General features: G+C 44.3%; 2 protein-coding genes across 9 annotated transcripts in view; one reads left to right on the top strand and one right to left on the bottom strand.

Moving 5' to 3' along the window:
- USP31 (ubiquitin specific peptidase 31) overlaps positions 1-6,086 on the bottom strand; it is a 79,488-nt gene extending 73,402 nt beyond the window's left edge. For 6 of the 7 annotated variants that reach the window (XM_081554536.1, XM_081554525.1, XM_081554528.1 and 3 more), the window contains exon 1: positions 5,297-6,086. In XM_081554536.1, the coding sequence (XP_081410662.1) occupies positions 5,297-5,920 (624 nt within the window). In that variant the 5' untranslated portion in view covers positions 5,921-6,086. The remainder of the gene's footprint in view (positions 1-5,296) is intronic. The other variant, XM_081554530.1, reaches the window with a different exon arrangement.
- SCNN1G (sodium channel epithelial 1 subunit gamma) overlaps positions 1-22,260 on the top strand; it is a 212,458-nt gene that overhangs the window by 148,681 nt on the left and 41,517 nt on the right. The window lies entirely within an intron of this gene.

The raw sequence follows: 22,260 nt of genomic DNA, 5'->3' as shown, positions 1-22,260 counted from the left end.
CATCAGGAGCAACAGCACATGCATAAAGCTAGCTGCAGCTGACCTTCTTTTCACTACGATTTGGCACTGCAAACTTAGAGGGGAAAAAATGCTACGTGTTTCAGCATGTCTGCCAGCCTGTTTATACATTTTATGTTGAGACTTGCTGTTTCAGTGGCTGTGCTGATAAGGAGGCCACAGAACCAGAGCTCAGTGTGTGCGCTGGGGTGGGGGGGCGGGGGGCAAACACGCAGTCAGAACTCTCCCTCAGCCTCTAGCCAGCAGGTGAACCTCCGTTTCTTCACCCAGAAAGGCTGAGGATCACTCACACCTCACCCGAGTCTTCTTCCAAGTCTACAGTTTGATGACAGTCTCACTGCCTTTCTCTTTCAAAGGTCCGGAACTCATAAACAGAAGCGACCACGTTTGACAGACAAGAAAACACACCAGGAAGAGACAGTCTTTCTATTAATACTGTCATAAATCGGAAGGTGATCAATACAATTTCATTTTGTTTCCTACTTTTCAAATCAATTTGAGGGACACCCTGATGTCAGATTACTTCTTAGGAACCACTGTGAGATGTCAAGGTACTAAACCGCTTCATACAAACCAGGAAAACTTTTACCATAGGTCTGTAGCATAAAATCAGAGCTCCCCAGTATGAGTCCATGACAAAGTAAGTTGTGAACCCGAGCCACTGGAAGCCTGATTGCTAGCTTGTCTGCCACCACTCATTTATACACATACACTCCCTTTGTAACCATTTATACACATATACTTCCTTTGTAACCCAAGAACTCTCACTAATAAATAAGCACCACCAGGCACCAAAGTTCAAGGAAAAAAATGTAGGAGAGAAAATTCAATTCATCAATTAGTTTTTGTTTTACAGCAGATTTGGAAGGAGTCCCCATAGTTCTTTTATCAGTAGATCACTCTGTTCCAGTTGTTCTTTGGAAGCACAGTTTGAAAACTGCTGCTATAAAACCCATCTTTGTTACTTGAAAGATGACCATCTGCCTGTCACTTACTCCAAAAGGGCAGTGAGTACTAGAAATCAGAGAGCATCTGTACAAACCTGAACACCCAAGTGAGCATCCTATGAAAGTTAGGACAATACACTTATTTTCTCTTAAAACAGAACACTGAGCACTCAAGTTTCAAAATGATTGACTTACCCTCACAGTTTTACTATTAAGACAGTGATCCAAGGATCCTGCCAGTAAAGTCTAACTTTTACTCTAGAGCTGCAGCAAACAGAGAAGAAAAAGTAACAAGACAACACTAAAGGCTGGGGAAGGAAGGAAAACTTGTACTAGGAAAATTCAAAACATTCCTCCAACAGTTTCTTAACCTCAGCACAATTAATATTTGGGGTTGGATAATCCTTTTTGAGGGATACTGTCCTGCATGTTGTATGATGTGTGTGTGCTCAGTCATGTCTAACTTTTTGCCATCCCATGGACTACAGCCTGCCAGACTCCTCTATCCACAGAATTTTTCAAGCAAGAATACCGGAGTGGTTGCTACTTCCTACTCCAGGGGCTCTTTCTGACCCATGGATTGAACCTGTGTCTCTTATGTCTCCTGCACTGGCAGGTGGATTCTTTACCACTGAGCCACATGGGAAATCCACGTTGTGTGACAGCCCCAAACCTGGAATCACCCCATTAGTTGCCAGCAGCAGCCCCACCCCAGCTGTGACACCCAAGTACGGGTCTCCAGACATCAGCAAATGTCCCCAGGACTCGGAGGATAGGGGAGGCAGAAGTGCCCTGGCTGAGAAGCACTACTCTAAGAGGAGAAAAATGCGCAAAAAGAGAAAAAGATGTAAGTGGCAGCTAGAGCAGTTTCTTAAGCTTACCAAGATTGGACCACTCAACATCTTTCATTCTGGAAAATGAAAATCCAACCTTAACAACCATCCAGCTTACCCAAAACCAAAAATCTGTTTTCCTGGCAAGCTCCTAAGGCTGAAAGCAATGTAGTTAGACTCCTAATTGAAAATCTCACAAACAAAATTGTTAGTAACTTGAACTCATTAAGTCAATAAAAATACATTCAAAGACATCCTGAGCATTTTTTGGGTTTTTTTTTGAGATCGCAAGGCAAATTATCCCAAGATGGTAAATTGTTTTTTATCTCCTCTGTCAACTGGTAATGGCTGCCTGGAGCCCAGAATTCAGCAGGATTCTGAATGTGAGCTCGAGAGAAACGTATCTGCCTCAAATATCAATGTCTGCCACCAACAGGTGAAGGGGGCGTGGTGACCAAGTGTGTCAGCATCCACTGGCTTCCTGTTCAACATTGTTTTTCACAGGTGCAGTGTCTTCCCCAAGTTAGAGTGTCTGGCACAAGCCATGTGAGGCATTTTGGTGGGCCACCTATAAGACAATCCCCTCCTTGACTCATCTCGTCTATCAAGGCAGGAAAATCACATTCCACCTTCCTGCCTCCACAGCAGCCAGGGGCAGTCAAGCAACATGATTATAGTTAATGAGATGTCAGCAGAAGCCTGCGGAGGGGGCTTCTGGAGGAACTTTTATTTCCCTAATGACTTCCTGCCTTGCCTGGGTAGAACGCCCTGAGATGACAAACATTAAGGAAAAACAGCCAGTAATAGCTAAGGATAACAGAATGGAAACACAGACATGGTCTGGGTTCTAAGTCACTGCACCACCTGAGAACCACCTAGCTCTAGACTTCTCACAGGTGAGCTAATTCAACATCTTTATTGCGTAAAGCAGGGGCTTCCCTGGTAGCTCAATTGGTAAAGAATCCGCCTGCAATGCAGGAGACCCTGGTTCTATTCCTGGGTTGGAAAGATCCCCTAGAGGTGGGCATGGCAACCCACTCTCGTATTCTTGTCTGGAGAATCCCCATGGACACATGAGTTTGTGCAAGCTCCAGGAGTTGGTGATGGACAGGGAAGCCTGGCGGGCTATAGTCCATGGGGTAGCAAAGAGTCAAACATGACTGAGCGACTAAGCACTGCCCACACTGCTTAAGGCACCCTCATTAGGGTTTGCTCTTCCTAGGCTGAACGCACTCCTAACTCACTGAATAAACCTTCAAAAGAGGGAGGAGAATGAATGAATGGAAAGTGCAATCTACTAAGGGTTCAGAAGATTACATTTACAGGGCCTCTAAGAATCTGTTCAACTTCACCAAAGCATACTTTTCTAGAATTATGGACCCATTTGTGTGATAGCTTTTTAATGGATAAAAAAGTGAACACAACCTCTTAAAAAGCAATGAAAATGTTCACATACAAAAATGCTGTAGAAATTGATTTTCACATTTTGGAATAGCAAACCAAATTTAAAACACTGGGCCATGACCTTGTAAAGTTGGCAACTGCTGTGGCTACTTTCAGGCACATACAGGCATTCTCTCCTACTTACTTCTTTTGAGATCTCTGACATGAATCTCTTTTTTTTCCAGTCCCTATCCCTGTCAAGTATTTCCATTCAAATTTCCAAGATCAAATAGTGACCACTTTTATCTTTGTAAGAAAAACAGGGTAGAGCAACATAAATAAAATGTAAGTAAAATGTATTAAAAGAGGAGGAGAGTGTTGTTCCAAAGCAAGAAAGTAGGTCCTCAACCAAGAGCTGATTGCTTAGATAGCTGACCCTTTTATATTTTAATCAAATCATTTGCTTAAATAGATGTATTTTAGAAAGAAACTTCATAGCGCCAAAGGAAAGCCAGTACCATCTGCCATAAATAGAAGACAAATGTAAAAACAAATCCAATGAAAACATATTAAATTCTAGCTACTGTTGCCTACTCAAGTCTCTAAACTGGAAGCTTGTTCTCCCTGTTATAAAAAAAAAAAAAATGATGGGGGAGTGAGCAAGAACTGTTAAAGACATGCTATCACCAAGCTGAGACTTTCACTTTGGCATGATCAAGAAAGAACAGAAAAGGAATTAACTTTCTTACTGTGTGCTTTTCTTCTATTTATATCCATTTCCCACCTGAATCTCAAATTATCACAACAATCCCAAACTATCTTTCCCTTTTGCTTAGAATAAGAGCCTATTTCCTATCACAGCCTAAATGATCCTACACCATCTGGCCCCAGCCCTCCACTCTGCTCTCGGCTCTAACGCACTCACAACAAGGATCCAAGGGCCACATCGAGCCCACTGCCTGTTTCTGTACAGCCCACGAGCGAAGAATAGTTTGTAGAGATGAATACTTGCAATCAATTTGATGACAGGGAACATTAATTTTGAACTCCAATTAAGCTAATCATTGTCCCCTCCGGGAAAAAAAAAAAGTCCCATTCTTCTCCTTGGTAGAGCTGTATCACAAAATACTGTACTCAATTATCATATTTTTATTTTAGACAGTAAAAAAGGAGTAGAAATGTGTTTCCTGTTGTTATATAAGTAACTACCTTCTATCCCCGATTTTGCATTTTGACCAGCAGAGCCTAAAACACTTGCTATGCAGCCCTTTACAGGAAAACTGCGCCCATCCCAGAGCTACCCTGTGGGTCAAGTGCACAAGTTTTTTCCGATCTCAGGGCTCCGCACTGTCCTTACTCCTGGGACCCGCTCTCCCCGGAGCTCCTCAAGGAGGGCTCTCCCTGCGGTTACTCAAGTCTAAGAAAGTCACTTCCTCCGAGAAGTCGCCCTAATCCTTTCCCCTTCCCATGTAATGTACCCGGCCAGCACATGAGTCACACCGCCAGCTTGTACCTCCTTCAAACCACTATCTGACATTACCTCGTTAACTTATTGAAGTTTTAATCATAAAAATAATACTGGCAGCAAACGCTCATAGTACTACACACAATGGAGACACTTTACGTACCAGGTTGAACCCCATAAAAGTGCCAATCTGGAAGGCAGAACGGTCAACAATGGGTAACTTCATAGGGTTCAACCCAACGTATCAACTTGTAAGCAGCTCATGACCACCTATGAAGTAGGCACCAGAGCAGAACACTATGGCACAGAGAGGCTGAGAAACCTGCCCGAGGTCACACAGCTTGTAAGTGGCAAAACAAGGACCTGAATGAACCCAACCAAGTTCAACACTCCCATCCCCAAGAAAGGAAGTTCCAGGAAAGCGGACGGTCTTGCCCATTGTTGCACCCTTCCCCTGTGCCCACCGCACGCAGGGTGTGCCCACCCTTAATGCGCGATGAATCAATGAGTGAACGGTTCTCCTTGCAATCCGCACCATATGCCCGGACTCGAGCCCACTCCTCTTTCTTTAGGCACCCAGAGCATCCGTCCTTCGGCCGCGACGGAAGCGGGGAAGGAAGCCCTGGGCAGGAGGCTGCCCAAGGGCTCACCTTGAAGTCGCGGCTGTGCTGCGGGGTGTACTCCAAGGTCCAGAGGGCCCGCACCAGGTGCGCCAGCTGCTCGGTGACCTCGCCCTGGCCCTGCGCGCCGCGGCCCGCGGGCTGCTCGGGGTCAGGCGAGGGCTCGGGCCGCCCCGCCCGGTACTGGCCGAGCGCCAGGTACTCGGCGAAGAGCTCCGTGTTGCTGAGACACTGCAGCGTGGCGTTCATGAAGCACGTGTTGCCGTGGTTCCGGAGCCCCGCCACCCCGGGCACCGGCTCCGCGGCGCAGACGGGCGGAGCGGGCGAAGCGGGCGGCGGCGGGCACGGCGGCGGCGGCGTGGGCGCGGCGGCCGGCCCGGGCGGGAAGCAGCTGCGGAGGCCGCCGCGGTCCGGGGCGGCGCCCTCGGAGCTAAGGTGCGAGAGCGTGGACAGCGTCTTGAGGACGCGGCTCATAAAGCTGCCCACCGAGCGCGCCGACGAGGGCGAGGAGGGCGCGGCCGGCCCGGGGGCCCCGGCGCCGCCGCTGCCGCCCGCGCGGCCGCTCCGGAACAGCCGCTTGCTGAAGGAACGCTTCTCCTTCCCGCCCGCCACCGCCGCCGGCGGCCCGGGCTCGGGCGCCGTTACCTTGGACATGGCGGTGGCCGCTGACGCTCATCACCGCGCCCGCCCGCCTGGCCCGCGGCCCCGCCACGGCCGCCGCCGCATCCCGCCGAGCCGCGCCTCGCCTCACCGGGCCGGGGGCTCGATGCCCCACACACCTCAGAGCGCCGCCGAGCGAGCCAGCGAGCCAGCCGCGGCTGGCGGGGCGGGCGGGTGCGCGCGAGATCCGCCCAGCTGGGTCGCTCACGTGACCCGCCTCCCGGCGCTGCCCGCCCTGCGCTGAAGCCGCCGCGGCCGCCATGTTGACTGTGGGAACGGAGCTGCCTCCTCAGTCAAACGCGATGACTGGAGGCTCCGGGCGCGGTCCTGCTGCGTGAAGCCCGAGAGAGGCCATATCTAGTGTGGGCAAGATCCCGGCGGCGCCGGGGAGCGCTCGGCTCGCGCAGGGTGGTGGACCCCGGGGGCGGGTCTCGGTCTTGGCTTCTCTGATGGTGAAGGCCTTGGGAAAGTGCATGAATGAGAATGCCGCTTCTAAATTAGATCTTGGAAGAGCTGATGGACATGGCCCTGACGGATCCTGGGCAAGTCAGCCCCTCTAGGCTTCCGAGGGACCCTGACCGTTTGCTTGCCCCTCGAACGCCATCGCAGCGTCTGACACCTTTCGGCAGGCATGTCTTAAAGCGCCACTTACCTTTCCTCTCAGACCCCTTTGAGCTCTATATGCCAGGCACCGTGCTAGATACTGGGAGTACAACGTGTGAAGCTAACAGGGTTTCTGCCTGCTCTCTTATTAGTGAATGCTGAGAGTAGCTGCTGTTACAAGCACTGTGCTAAGCAGTGCAGTATCTCCTTCAGTCTTCCATTCAGTTGCTTTGAGATTGTTGTTCAGTCAGCAAGTCGTGTCTGACTCTATGTGACCCCATGGACTACAACAGGGGCCACACTTCCCTGTCCTTCACTATCTCCCGAAGTTTGCTCAAATTCATGTCCATCGGTTAGATGGTGTTGCCATCCAACCATCTCATCCTCTCTTGTCCCCTTTGAGTTTGGTAAAGTCTTAACCCATTTCAAACCCGAGTATGTTCCAAAGTCCCTAGACTTGACCTCTAAACAAAAGGTCACAGACATACAAATATCAGAGGGGCACATCAGTGAGTAAAGAATTCTGGCATTTCAATCATCATATTGACCATTATTACTTTAAGTGACTTGACTCAGCGTTGGAGAATATAGGAAATGGTGGGGACTCTGGCAAATTGCAAATCAACATCTTTCTAAAGGGGGTGACTGCCACTCAGCTCCAGCCAGTTGTTTTCATGCAGAAATGCGGGCTCAAATCATCTGATTCTTTAAAGGAAGGTGAAATTCTATTTTTAAATGTTATTTCAATTTAAAAAGGAAAAAAACAATGCCAAAAAAAAAGTACGTCTTTGTGCTGCCCAGTACACTGGTTTGTGACCTCTGTAGATTCTCCTCTTTGCTAACTCTTCGCCTGAGTCCTGGTTACTGCAAAAGGGAGAAATCAGGAAAAGGAGAGCCTTTCCTCTTCTTAAAATCTAAATCCCACCTTACACCATGTTTTGGAGTAAATGGCTTTTGCCTCTGACCTCCCACTAGTATTAAGCAGGACTCTTATGGTGACACTCAGTGGGTTCTTTGCGCTAGTCCCCAAATCACCTCCATTCCCACTGCATCTTGAGCTCATCTGGACATCAGGAAGAAAGCAGTCTGATCATTCATACTAAAATGTGAACACAATAGCCCTCAAACCTTGCAGACCTGTTTGAATTTTTTCAAATATGAAACTGAGGAGCAGGGAAGGACCAAAAAGAAGGTGGGAGGAGCTTTCGGTGGAATTTCAAGCAGTTTGACAACATTGCATCACGATATTCGGCCATTATGTTGAAGGTTTGTTTGCTTGTTTCTAGCATATGGGAATGGTCTTGGTGCTGTGGTCTCTGTAGATTTCAATCTAACTTGGAAGTTAGGTTTACTTCCATATGCTGCTGCTTTTTTTTTTTTTTAAGCACTCCGCTTTGAACTTATGTCCATAGCATGAATCACTCTTGCTCAAAATTTGCAAAAGACTGTCAGCTTTTAAGGCAGAGACTAGCTCTGTTTTACTAACCATAGATACCCAGCACCGACCATGGTTCTAATAAATGTTTGGTTGAATGAATAAACTGCTTTAGAATGAAACTGAGCATAGCAACAGCTTTTCATCCCTCACATCTTATGCCCTGAGCCCAGCTCTAATTTCAGCCACAGCTATAAACTGTGTAAGTCATTGCCATGTGACAGCACACCACCCCCCACCACCACCACCACATTTCAAACACCTGCTGTTTCTTTGTCTGCTTGAGAGTTCTCCCTAAAGCCAGGGAACTCACAAGGTGGGTTGAATTAGTAAGCCTTCCTCCCCTGAGGAGGGGCAACCTTCAACCAGTGGGAACTACCTGCTGGTGGGAAAACACCCCAGCCTCCCATCCATTGAATAGGCAGCTGTGGGGTGTATCCAACATAGTTCTTCAGGGTCTCCAGCAAGATTGAGCCCAATTGCCCTCCATATTAACTGGTTCGAAAAGGCACCCTTTTCTAGATTTGTTTACTTGCCCGTCTCACTCTTCCTAATCCCACAGTCCTGCTTCCAGGATCAGCTCCCAGACAGACTATTTGCACCCAGGTCTTTGTCTCAGGCTCTGACCTAAGGAGAACCCGAACTGAGACACTGAGCTACTTTAAATAGAGCTGGAGAATTCATACCCAAGACAGCTCTGGAACTGATCGAGACTGGATTGGTGCAAACAACCCCTGGCCTTCTCCACCAGTGAGAAGGCCATATGGCTTTGTCCATATGACTGTCCTGAGAGTTGCTTTCCAGAACATCATTCCTTCCTTTACTGCCTTGCATACCTAGCAGACAGTAGGTACTAACAAGAATTCTTTTTTTTTTTCAAATATGAAACTGAGAGCAGTCAAAGACCAGAGGAAGTTTACCACCCTGCTCCTCTTCTTTATACTGCAGCCTTGGGCAAAATGTGACACCACGGCCTGGGCCCTCCTTTCTGTTCTCCTTGCTTGTCCGAGCCAGCCACTTGGAATCCCATGGCTGTCATGTACTTTGAAGAAATTAGGAAACCAAAGCACCTCCTTAGCACCACAGGAGGGGCAAGCTGTGTGAATATTGCCGCCTCCCCTAGCCCAGTACCACCTTGTTGCCTTTCCTACATTTTCCCACCAGCATGTAGCTGAAATCCCAAATGTAGTAGCTATAGTTCAGCAGTAATCAGAGGCTGGTTTCCTTGGTCACCAGAGTCCAGTAAAATAAGTTTCTCTCTGATGTCCCTCCCATAGGAGTGTTCTCCAGTCACCACTTCTAGTTCAGCCTTATGAAATGTCTTGTTCTTCTCTCACATCCGCAGGCAGTTTGAACCAGACATATGGGCCTTTCTCAACGTATATCCTCTATTCCAAACACCTTTCCCTGGGCCTCTCCATTACCCAAACGCTCCTCACCTTCAGAATCTCACCTTAGCTATCACCTGTTCCAGGAGGTGTCCCTTCCGCAGGCTCTCTTGACACCTCTCAGTCACAACACTAATTTTCCCATACTGGAGGTCAGCCTAGAATCTCTCACCTGCCTTCAAGTATAGGCTTCATCCCAACAGAGGCTCATCTTACCCATTATTGGATAATTAGTAAGGTAGCCATTGTATAGTATATTGATTCTTCGGCGACATTAAATCCGAACATCTGAACTTCTTAGTGAAACACACGAAGCCCGCTCCAAACCTGGCCCCTCCCACCATTTCAGGCTTACTGGTCCCCCCAGGGTCCCAAAGGCATCCTATCCCAGCTTGACCAGTACAGGCTTGGAAAAGAATTACCAGTTGGAGTGCTCAGATGGTCATTCTTTAAAATCCACCCGAAGCAAAATTTTCTTGAGGAAATCTTCCCCCATCCATCTCTGGACCCACCTTTTACCCTCAAACTAGGGAAACACAAATTAAAAACAACAGTGTGATGAGTATTGTCATGATCTAAATTTGGTCCCTCTCTGCAACTGTCTCCTTAAGTTGACACCTTTGGCCAAGGGTATGCAGATTTCACATTTCGACTGCTATCATCAGGTTTTGTCTTGCCAACAATGAATGGGGGACACACGCTACTCAAACCCAAGACAGTATTTGGTTTTCCAGTCTTTTTCACATTGGCAAATTCAGTGAACAAAAGATGGTGTATTAATGTGTTTTTATCTGGAGGAGTGAAGTTGAACATCATGTTATGGTTTTTCACCATCCAACATCTAAACAGACTTCCTGCCTGAAGCAGATACCAAATTAGGACAATTCAAACTCCATGATGAAAACTGAGCAGGGAGAAGGTACTTGCCTTCTCACACTTGGAAGCTAGAGCCCAGGAAGATGATCTAAGAAAGACCAATCAGGTTCTCCCACCTGGGCCTTGGCTCTGGAAGTATAGACACAAGGTTAGTTGGAGATAATGCAGCAATTAGTGAATCTAGTGGCTCTATGTTCTACAAAAGTTCTGGTGGTGGCAGTGCCTGGAATGGTGGCGCTGAGTGTCCAACTGAGTGCTCTGGTGGCAAGTTCTTACTGATATCTGCCTCCCTGCATTTCTGCCCAAGCCTGTTTCTCCAGTTCTGTTGATTCTGTAAGCTAAGCTGATAGGCTTCCTATAAATTTCTTCCTTGCTGAAACTAACCATTGTCAGCTTCGTTGTTTGCAAACAAAAAATGAGTAGTTATGCCTTTTTATCAGCAATTTGTATTTTTGCTGCTGTGATTTACCTGGATGCATTTTTTGCCCAATTTTTATTTGGTGTTTTCCCTTTATAAATATATTTTATATTTATAAATATAAATATAATATAAATATAAATAAATGAAAGCCTTTTGTATATGAGTTACTCCTTAGTCTATGCGATTTCATTTGATTATTTATCTTTCACCATATTTGCAGTTTTTATATCAAATAGTGAATTTAAATTACTTTATCTAAGTCAGATTGATCAATTTTTTCTATAAAGATTTCTAAATTTTTTACATACTTAGGAACACTAAGATCAAAAGATTACTCATCTGTGTTTTCATTTAGTACTGTTATGGTTTCTATTTTTTTCCTTTTTCTTACTTTTAATGTTGGCTCCATCTGGAATTTATTTTTGTAGAAGAAATGAGGTAAGGATCTTGCCTTTTCTCCCACCCACATGGCTAGCCGGTTGTCCCAGCACCATTTTTTTTTTTATGATCTAACCTTTCCCCACGGCTTTAAAATATCACTTTTTATCACATATCAAACTCCACATACATGTAGGGTTTTAAAAAAATTCTCTTCTCAAGACATCCTTAGTGGTCCAGTGGCTAAGCCCCACACTCCCAATGCAATGGGGGGCATGGGTTCAATTCCCACTCAGGGAACTAATCTCACATGCCACATTAAGAATTTGCATGCTGCAACTAAAAAAAAAAAAAAAAAACTCACATACCACAACAGAGACCCCGTGCAGTTAAATTTTTAAAATTCTCTTCTTGTTGAGGTGTCTTTATATTCCATGATAATATAGATACAGAATGTATTGAAATATTTGGTATGGTAATATCTCCTAGTATTTTATTGTTTGTTCACTTATCCTCTCAGATGAATTTAATTATTTGGGGGGTTAATTTATATAGATTAATTTAGAGGGAAATTGACATCATCATAATATTTATCTTCTTTCCTGAGAATAAAATATATCTTTTAAAAGTTAGACAAGGGCTCTCAGAATACTAGTTTCCTCCCATAGGTTTGCATAACATTAAGAAGTTTTTTCCTGTTTGTTGCTATTATGAATAGGATATTTTTGTGCCATTATATTTCCTGCTTTTTATCTCTAGGGAAAAATTATTTTTGTAGCCATCCATCTTGATATACTTTAGTTGTTTCTGATAATTTTCAACTGATTCTCTTGGGCTTTTCAGGAATTCATACCAGTGCATGAAATAATAACCTGGCCTCTTCCTTTAAAATATTTGTACCTCATCTTTTCCTTTCTCTTATCTAATTGCCCTTCTAGAACTCTGTTAAGTAACAGCAATGAGAGTGGGAAAGCCTGCATGGTTCCTGACATTATGCTTCACCATTACGCATGATGCTTGCTTTTGGTTTGAGATATATATTATTTATTGCATTAAAGTGGTATCCATTTATTTCTACTTCAGAAAAAGTTATTATCAGAAATGGGTCTTGAAGCTTATCAAATGCCTCTGGGCATCAACAGAAATGAGCATATGCTGTTTTTTCCTTTGACCTGTATACCCATCAAAAGTACTTGGTAGCAAACAATACAAACTACTTTCAGCTAACTTAAAAAAGAAGAGCTTCCCTGGTAGCTCAGCTGGTAAAGAATCTGCCTGCAATGCAGGAGATCCCGGTTCAATTCCTGGGTCAGGAAGATCCGCTGGAGAAGGGATATACTAACCACTCCAGTATTCTTGGGCTTTCCTGGTGGCTCAGCTGGTAAAGAATCTGCTGCAATGTGGGAGACCTGGTTTTGATCCCTGGATTGGGAAGATCCCCTGGAGAAGAGAAAGGCTAACTACTCCAGTATTCTGGCCTGGAGAATTCCATGGACTGTGTGGTCCGTGGGGTCACAAAGAATTTGACACAACTGAACGACTTTCACTCACTCACTCAAAAAGAAAGGGAGTTTATTGGAAGAATGCATATCAAGCTGCTCACAGAACTATTGGAAGAGCTTCAGAATCAAACCTGGGAAACTAAGGGTAACAGCACGTAGGACCCTGCACCAGAAAACGCTGCCTTAATCATCTTACGTATCGTTGTTGGCACCACTGGTGAAGCTGAACACACTGCTGCCACCAAAGCTTGCACCACCCTTGGACAGTGGCAGCTACACTTCTGGACCCTTGGTTCTGCGATGTGTGTGTGTGTCAGTTGTGTCAGACACTGTGACTCCATGGGCTGTAGCCCGCTAGTCTCCCCTGTCCATGGGATTTCCCAGACAAGAATACTGGAGAGGGTTGCCATGCCCTCCAGGGGATCTTCCCGACCCAGGGATCGGAACTGCGTCGCTTGCGTCTCCTGAATTGGCAGGTGGATTCTTTACCCTCTGAGCCACCTGTGAAACCCTGGTTCTGCTATACCAGATACAAATAATCCTGAATAATTTCTGATTGTCTTGAACTTTTGCTATCATATCTTGAAAATTCTAAGCCTGAAGTGAAAGCATCCATTTGGTTGGGTTAAATCCTAGGTCTGATTACTAGCTGCTGGGAATTAGGAAGAGGACCATATCTTCCTACAGCTTCCATAGTGGGATAAAGAGCTGCTTTCTGTTCATCTTGAGATTTCCTCCAAAAGGAGGACTACTCAAAGCTAGGCAGCAAAAGTGACAGATGTCCACTGTAACCTACTCGTGGTATGTCTTGCCAATAGCATTAAATATCTTGCTTTATCTATTTGCTACTATTTTACGTAGAATTTTAAATCTATTTTTGTAAGAAAGCCAGCCTGCAGTCTGTGTATGTGTGTGTACCTTTACCAGCTTAAAAAAAAAAACATGAAGCATCTTTACTTTCCTTAGGCACTGAAACAATTTAATTTAAATGATGTGTTTGTTTTCAAAGGTTTTAAGAATTCTCCCATTTACGCTCTGGATCTAGTAGGGTGGAGAGTTCTTTGAAATAGTTTATAGTTTCCATCCATTAATATTGGTCTGTGTATATGAATGGATAAAGAAGATATGGTGCATATATACTCACCAATAAAAAAGAACAAAATAATGCCATTTGCAGCAACATGGAGGCAGCCAGATATTATCATACTAAGGGAGGTAAGCAGAAAGAGAAAGACAAATACCATGTGATATCACTTATAAGTGGAATCTAAAATATGATACAAATAAACCTATCAATTAAACAGAAAGAGAATCACAGACATTGAGAACAGACTGATGGTTGCTAAGGGTGAGGGGGTTGGGGAAGAATGGAGTGAGATATTGGAATTAGCAGATGTAAGCTTTTATATATAGAATGCATAAACAACAAGCTCTTACTGTAAAGCACACAGAACCATATTCAATATCTATAATAAACCATTTGAAAAAGAATATTTTGAAAAGAATGTATATATCCGTATAACTGAGACTTTGCTGTACAGCAGTAATTAACACAGCATTGTAAATCAACTATACTTCAATAAAAATATTGGTCTGTCTAAATTTTCTTCTCTTGAATAATTAATTTTAGTCATTTTATTTTGCTGGAAAACCACACATGTTTTCCAATTTCCTAGCATATTCTTACAAGGATTATCTTAAGAGTCTTTTTTTTTTTTTTTGGCTCAAAACCATGGAACCTCCATTTGTGACTTTCTTATCACTGGTGTGTGGCGATGGCCTCCACTGCCCCCAGTCCTTTGCCAGGACATTCACTAAGCCCCAGGATTGTGGCAGGCACTATTAGTGCCCCTCCCAGATTTATGGGCTCCTTTGGCCCTTTCTCTGTGCCAGTGTCCCAGCTGTGTGCTCTGCTTTGAATGGCTGCACCTGGGACTTTCTTCTGACCTCTGCCTTTGGGTTACTGTTACTGCCCCATCTGCATGCATAGAGGAAGTGCCTGGAGCTGGGATGGCCCTTAGCCAGTGACTGTTGAGTGCAGGAGAATGGAAGCCAGCTTTTCTGCCTTCATCATCACAAATTCTGAGACATAACTTACATCCAAAGTTCCCTGCGGGATTAGGATGAAAGTACCCTTTCTAGATTGTTTTTTTTAAGTCACTAAGTCTGAAATTTTTACGACCCCACGGACTATAGAACACAAGGCTCCTCTGTCCATGTGGCTTTCCCAGGCAACAATACTGGAGTGGGTTGTCATTTCCTCCTCCAGGAGATCTTCCCAACTCAGAGATCCAACCTGCATCTCCTGCACTGGTAGGTGGATTCTTTACCACTGAGCCACCACGGAAGCCCACCCTTTCCAAGACCATGCTCCAAATCCCATCTTTGCTCCATGTCTTCCTTTTCCATGACCTGATCCCCTCATGCCTTATGAGTTTCTTGTAAGAGCTCTTCCTCAAAAACCACTTACTCATGTGTGAGTCATCTCTGGCCTGGTTCTGGGGAACTGGTGTAAAACAAAGATAATTTGACTTATTCCCTGCCTTTAAAGGCTGACATACCATCCAATAAATTATACTGTAACACCTGGACATTGTCATGGACATACCAATGAAATCCTGTGAAAGGGCAGAGAGGAAGTTAATAATTCAATTGGGAGGAGAAAGTAAACACTCCCCATAGAAAGTGTTAGTCAATCTGGGTTAGTTGTTGTTGTTGTTGTTGTCACGCCCACAGCATGTGGGGTCTTGGTTATCCAACGAGGGATTCAGCCTCCACCCCCTGCATTGGAAGCATGAAGTCATAACCTCTGGAATGCCAGGGAAGTCCCACAAACTGGGTTTTTAAGGATGAATAGGAATTGAACAGATAGGAAATATAGTGTGAAGATGGGGTGTTACAAGCAGAGATAAAAATGGCCCAAAACTTACAGTTACAAGCAACATGTGGCTCCTATGCTTTAGGAATTCAAAATGTAGTGAATGAAGTCAGGAAGCCAAACGGGTCACAGAGAAAATGCTGAGGAGGGTGTGGTGAAAAGGATTCCTACTGTTGGTGAGAATGTAAACTGGCACAGCCGCTATGGAGAACAGTATGCAGGTTCCTTAAAAAACTAAAAACAGAGCTACCATATGACCCGGCAATCCCATTCCTAAACATATATCTGGAGAAAACCATAATTGGAAGGATGCATTCATCCTGATTGTTCATTGCAGCAGTATTTACAATAACCAGGACATGGAAATAACCTAAAAGTCTATTGACAGAGAAATGAATAAAGAAGCTGTGGTATATATGTGATATGTGGTGTTTGTGTATATATATTATATATATATATATAATATATATATATTACTCAGCCATAAAAAGGAATGAAATAATGCCATTTGCAGAGACACAGATAGATGTAGAGATTGTCATACCAAGTGAAGTATTAGATTGGTGCATTCCTATGAACAAAGCTAGTGGAAGTGATGGAATTCCAGCTGAGTTATTTAAAATCCTAAAAGATGATGCTCTTAAAGTGCTGCACTCAATATGTTAGCAAATCTGGAAAATTCAGCAATTTTCTGACTGACTGGGAAAGGTCGGTTCTCATTTCAATCCCAAAGAAGGGAAACGCCAAAAAATATTCAAACTACCATACAATTGCATTCATTTGACATGCTAGCTAGGTAATGCTCAAAAATCCTTCAAGCTAGACTTCAACAGTACATGAACTGAGAACTTCCAAATGTACAAGTTGGATTTAGAAAAGGCAGAGGAACCAGAGATCAAATTGCAAACATCTGCAGATTGTAGAAAAATCAAGGGAATTCCAGAAAAACATCTGCTTCATTGACTATGCTAAAGCCTTTGACTGTGTGGATCACAACAAACTGTGGAAAAATCTTAAAGAGATGGGACTATCAGACCACCTTACCTGCATCCTGATAAACGTGCATGCAGGTCAAGAAACAACAGTTAGAACCAAACATGGAACAATGGACTGCTTCAAAATTGGGAAAGGAGTACATCAAGACTGTATATCATCACTCTGCTTATTTAACTTACATGCAGAGTACACCATGTGAAATGCCAGGCTGGGATGAAGCACAAGCTGGAATCAAGATTGCCAGGAGAAATATCAATAACCTCAGATATACAGATGATACCACCCTAATGGCAGAAAGTAAGGAGGAACAAAAGAGCCTCTTGATGAAGGTGAAAGAGGAGAGTTAAAAAGCTGGCTTAAAAATCAACATTCAAAAAACTAAGATCATGACATCCAGTCCCATCACTTCAGGGCAAATAAATGGGGGAAAAAATGGAAACAGTGGCAGATTTTATTTTCTTGGGCTCCAAAATCACTGCAGATGGTGACTGCAGCCATGAAATCAAAAGATGCTTGCTCCTTGAAAGGAAAACTGTGACAAACCTAGACAGTGTATGAAAAAGCAGGGATATCATCTTGTCAACAAAGGTCTGTAGAGTCAAAGTGATGGTTTTTCCAGTAGTCATGTATGGATGTGAGAACTGGACCATGAAGAAGGCTGAGCACCAAAGAATTTATGCTTTTGAATTGTGGTGCTGCAGAAGACGCTAGAGAGTCCCTTGGACTGCAAGGCGATCAAACCAGTCAATCCTAAAGGAAATCAACCCCGAATATTCACTGGAAGCACTGATGCTGAAGCTGAAGCTCCAGCTTTGGTCACCTAGGTGAAGAGTCAGTTCATTAGAAAAGACCATGATGCTGGGAAAGATTGAAGGTGGGAGGAGAAGGGGGTGACAGAGGATGAGATGATTGCATGGCATCATCGACTCAATGGACATGAGTTTGAGCAAACTCCAGGAGATAGTGAGAGGCAGGGAAGCCTGGCGTGCTGCAGTCCATGGGGTTGCAAAGAGTCTGACATGACTAGCGACTGAACAACAACAACAAACATAATTACGGTTTTGGACAGTGAATATTAAATCATTGTAACTCAAACTTGGTGACTCAAACACATCTTTATTAATCAAAAAATGTCATGGTCACATGTGTAATGACACAAAGACATGAAAAGTCTTCATGTGTCAAGGAAATGCAAGTTCAAGGTAGCTCTACTGACTCAGAAATACATGATAAGCAAAGTACGTTCCTGTCATTCATTTCATTTTGAAAGGAAGTCTCCATGTGGTACTAGTACAGTTTGAAAACCCCTCCACCATTTGCTAATCTCTTTATTTTTCTCCCTTTTAAAAAAGTTCAGAGCCTTCAGCAGGCAGCACAATTTGGGTAGTTTGTGGTTCTTATTCCACATGCTCTTTGAGAACCTTGCTATTCCCCATCAAGGGTAGAATCTATGTCCCCTCCCCTCCTTCTTTTGGAACTTAGTGATTTTTGTGACTACCTTGACTAATAGAATTCTGCAGAAGTGAAACTATGTGACTCTGAGGCCATATCATAAAAGCTATGTACCTTCCTCTTGTCTCTCTCTCTCTCTCTCAGCATGTTCACCCTGGGACCCAGCCACCATGCTGTGAGGAAGCCCAAGCCACACTGGCGGGGTCACATGGAAAGTGATCACGCCTGAGCCCCTGAGCCCTGGGTCTTGGCTGAGCTCCAGCTGGCAACCAGCACCAATTTGCCAGCCACATAAGTGAGCACTCAGAAAAGGGTCCCCCACCCTTCTGTCCTTCCACCCCAGTGAGGCACATGAAACAAAGACAAGTCTTACCTGCCAAGCCCTGCCCAGACTACAGATTCACAAGCAAAATAAATCGTTGTGCTGTTTTAACCCATTAAGTTGCGGGGTGATTTGTTATGATTGGATAACTGAAAACCTGTCTAGAGAGATGTCAATTACATTGTTTTGTTTTCCTCTATTCATTTTTACATTCACTTTCCATTGTGGCAACACTAATTTTCTACTTGCTGCAATGATATGAGGTTTTCTTTTTAAGCACATTTACCTCTTGAGTGTGGGCTAGACTTAATGACTTGCTTCCAAAGAACAAAATGTGGGAAGGGGAAAACAGTAAATTTATGATGGAGAGACCCAGCAGACATTTCCTAAACCAAGTGATGGAGGTTAACACCACTCAGAAATAAGTCATGTTGATATCAAGTAATGCTTTGTATTAGTCAGGATACTAGAGAATCATAACCAATAAATAGGATATGTGTGTGTGTGTCTGTGTGTGTGTGTGGAGGGAGGTGAGGGGAGAGAGAGGAAATAAATATAAAAAGGATATAAACCTACAAAAGAGAGGTTAAGATATGTTAAGATATGTAAACATACAGCTTATTCACTTTGTTGTACAGCAGAAACTAACACAACATTGTAAAGCAATTATATTCTAACTAGAAAAAAAACAAGAGAATACAGTCAGTGATAGACTGTGTAAATCAAAGTTCCATCAGAAGAACAGAAGCCACCCTGAGTGTTTTGATCGGGAAGTGGAAATGTAGCACTTACCCCACCAATGCAAGGCAGGGGAACACAGGACAGGCAAGCCATTGTCATCAATCTCACCTTTTGGCACAAGAGTGAGTGAATCTCTGGAACAATCTGACAGCTCTGTGTATCCCAAAGGCAGGGCTGGGCATAGGGTGAAGCTAGTGAGACTGTCACCTTGGACACCAACTTTAAGAGGGTACCAAAACACTCATGTATTAGGGGGTCTCCAGAGAAACAGAACCGACAGAGTAGATATGTGTATATAAGGAGATTAATTGTAGGATTTGCCTCACATGGTCGTGGAGGCTGAAAAGTCGTGCAATCTGCTGTCTATGAGCCAGAGAACCAGGAAAGTTGTTGGCATGATTCAGTCTGAGTCCAAAGGCCAGAGAATCTCAGGGGCCAATGGTATAACTCCCAGTCTAAATCTGAAAGCCCAAGAAACAGGGTGCTGATGTCCAAGAGTAGGAGACGATGAATAGCCTGGCTCAAGCAAAAAAATATCCACATTACCCTTCCTCTGCCTTTTCGTTCTAATCAGGTCCTCAATGGAGTGGATGATGCCCAACTGCCCTGGTAAGGTGGATCTTTACTTAGTCTACTGATTCAAATGCTAATCCTCATGAGCATACCCAGAAATCATGTTTTACCAGCTACCTGGGCATCTCTTAGCTCAGTCAATTTGACCCTTAAAATTAACCATCACAACTCATTTATCAAAATGAAGAATATTTTATTACCATATTTTTTTAAAAGCCAAACAATGCAAGAAAAAAAAATCCGTCATGAATAAAATGTCAAAATTTCACAACAGAATTTTTTTAACTTAATTTTTTTCATTAAAAAAATTTTAACAGAAAACAGTCCGGTCCTGCATTTACACAGTCTTGCCTTGCCCACTTCACCCTCTTCCCGGCCCTGCTCAGCAGCTCCTGGAGGACCTGCGGTCTGCTCAGCTACCCATAATATTAAGAGGAGTGATTTATTGTCCCTACCAGGAAGATACTGAGCACTTCATGTTTACTGTCTGCTCACCCGTCTGCCCATGATTGTTGACAGAGAATAGCAATTTCTTTTATCTTCTGAATTCTTTGTTGGTACCTCTAGTGAGCAAACATTAAGAAAGAGATTCTTGGAAACGTAATTCTAGGCTTCTTCCCTGTGGTGCAGAGGAAACCATAAAAGAGAGGTGGTGCTGTCAAGTTACTAACAGATAACCCAGCGGAGAGATGTCAGGATGTTTCGAAAGCTGTAAATCAGGTAAAGGTATTAGCAGAACTGAGAAATACTGTGGCACTAGTGGTAAAGAATCCGCATACCAATGCAGGAGATAGGAGAGACAGGAGAGATGCAGCTTCAATCCCTGGGTCCGGAAGATCCCCTGGAGGACGGCTTGGCAACCCACTCCAGTATTCTTGCCTGGAGAATCCCGTCAACAGAGGAGCCTAGTGGGCTACAGTCCACAGGGTCACAAAGAGTCAGACACAACTGAAGCGACTTCACGCACACACACCTCTGGGCTTCCCTGGTAGCTCAGATGGTAAAGAATCCACCTGCAATGTAGGAGACCTGGGTTCAATCCCTGGGTTAGGAAGATCTCCTGGAGGAGGAAATGGCAACCCACTCCAGTATTTTTGCCTGGAAAATCCCCTGAACAGAAGAGCCTGGCAGATTACAGTCCATGGGGTCACAGGGTCAGACACAACTAAGCACATATGCGTTAAAGAGAGGAAGAAAACAACAAGCAAACTAAATTGTAGAATCTTAGAGATCCTATAATCCTACAAGCTCAGTATTATGGGTTGAATTGCCTCCTGCCCCTCCCCTCATTTCCTAAGTCCTAACCCCCAGGCTTCAGAATGTGACTGTACTTAGAGATGGGCTCTTGAAAGAGATCATTAAGTTAAAATGAGGTCTTTAGGGTGAGCCCTAGTCCAATACAGCTGATATCCTTGTAAGAAGAGATTAGGACACAGACATACAAAGGGAAGACCATGTGAAGACACAGGGAGAAGACAGCCACCTACAAGCCAAGGAGAGAGACCTCAGAAGAAACCAACTCTGCCAACGCCTTGATCCTGGACTTCCAGCCTCCAGAAATGTGAGAAAATAAATGTCTATTGTTCAAGCCCTCCAGCCTGGGGTAATTTGTTATACCAGCCCTAGCAAACTAATAGGAATGAGGGGCATCAGACATAGCAAAAGATGGGGTGAAGCATGGAGCTTAAGGACTTCCCTGGTAGCTCAGGTGGTAAAGAATCCGCCTGCAGTGCGAGAGACCTGGGTTCAGTCCCTGTGTTGGGAAGATCCTCTGGAGAAGGGAACGTTGACCTACTCCATTATTCTGGTCTGGAAGATCCCATGGTCTATTCCATGGGATCACAAAGAGTTGGACACGACTGAGTGGCTTTCACATGGGGCTTAAAATAGAGAGCCTGGTTGAGAGTCTATGTATTTAGATTCTTAGGTACCCTCACTTATCATACACAGTCAAAGCAAAGACGCTTCTAGCTCCAACTTCCAGCATGAAGTATATTTGACAAAGACGTTAAACAAGAGAGATTCCAAATTCAGAGAAACAAGGTCCAGTACAGGGCAGGCAAGAGGAACTCTTCTGAGAAGTAGGGAACCACGTAAGAGACAGCCACCTAGAAACTGTGAAGCCATCCCTAGACTAACCCACTTTTGGTCCCAGACTGGTACAGAGGACCATCAGCAGGAAATTGGCATTCTTTTCTAGAGAAGAAGGGCTCTGAAAAAGCTCTGCAAGCAGTGACCTTTGACAGTCTGACACAAAGGGCTGGTAGAGTCCTACTGAACATGGAAGACCTCTGAGTTGAAAAGTCACACCTCACATCCACAAATTTTTAATACCTCACTGTTAAAGGTAGATAGCTCAGGGACTTCCCTGGTAGTACAGTGAATAAGAATCTGTCTGCCAATGCAAGGGATGCAGGTTTGATCCCTGGTCCAGGAGGATTCCACATGCCACAGAGCAACTGAGTCCCTGCACCACGACTACTGAGCCTGAGTCACAGCTAAAGCCTGTGTGCCTAGAGCTCTGCAACAAGAGAAGCCACCGCAATGAAGAAGCCTGGGCAGCGCAACCAACAGTAGCCCCCACTCGCCAAAATTAGAGAAAGCCTGTGCACACAGCAATGAAGATCCAGTGCAGCCAAAAATTTAAAAATTAATTCATTAACTTTAAAAACTTTTTTTAAAAGATAAATAATTCAGAGTCATCAGACATGTAAGTAGGATATTTTCCTTCCTTTGGAGGAAATTGAGACAAAGCAAAGAGCTAAAGAA

This window comes from Giraffa tippelskirchi, chromosome 13 (genome assembly GCF_054371585.1).
Source record: "Giraffa tippelskirchi isolate mGirTip1 chromosome 13, T2T-mGirTip1v1.2.pri, whole genome shotgun sequence".
NCBI lineage: Eukaryota > Metazoa > Chordata > Mammalia > Artiodactyla > Giraffidae > Giraffa > Giraffa tippelskirchi.
The sequence above is the reverse complement of the archived record's forward strand: the minus strand, read 5'-3'. Positions and strand labels throughout refer to the sequence as shown.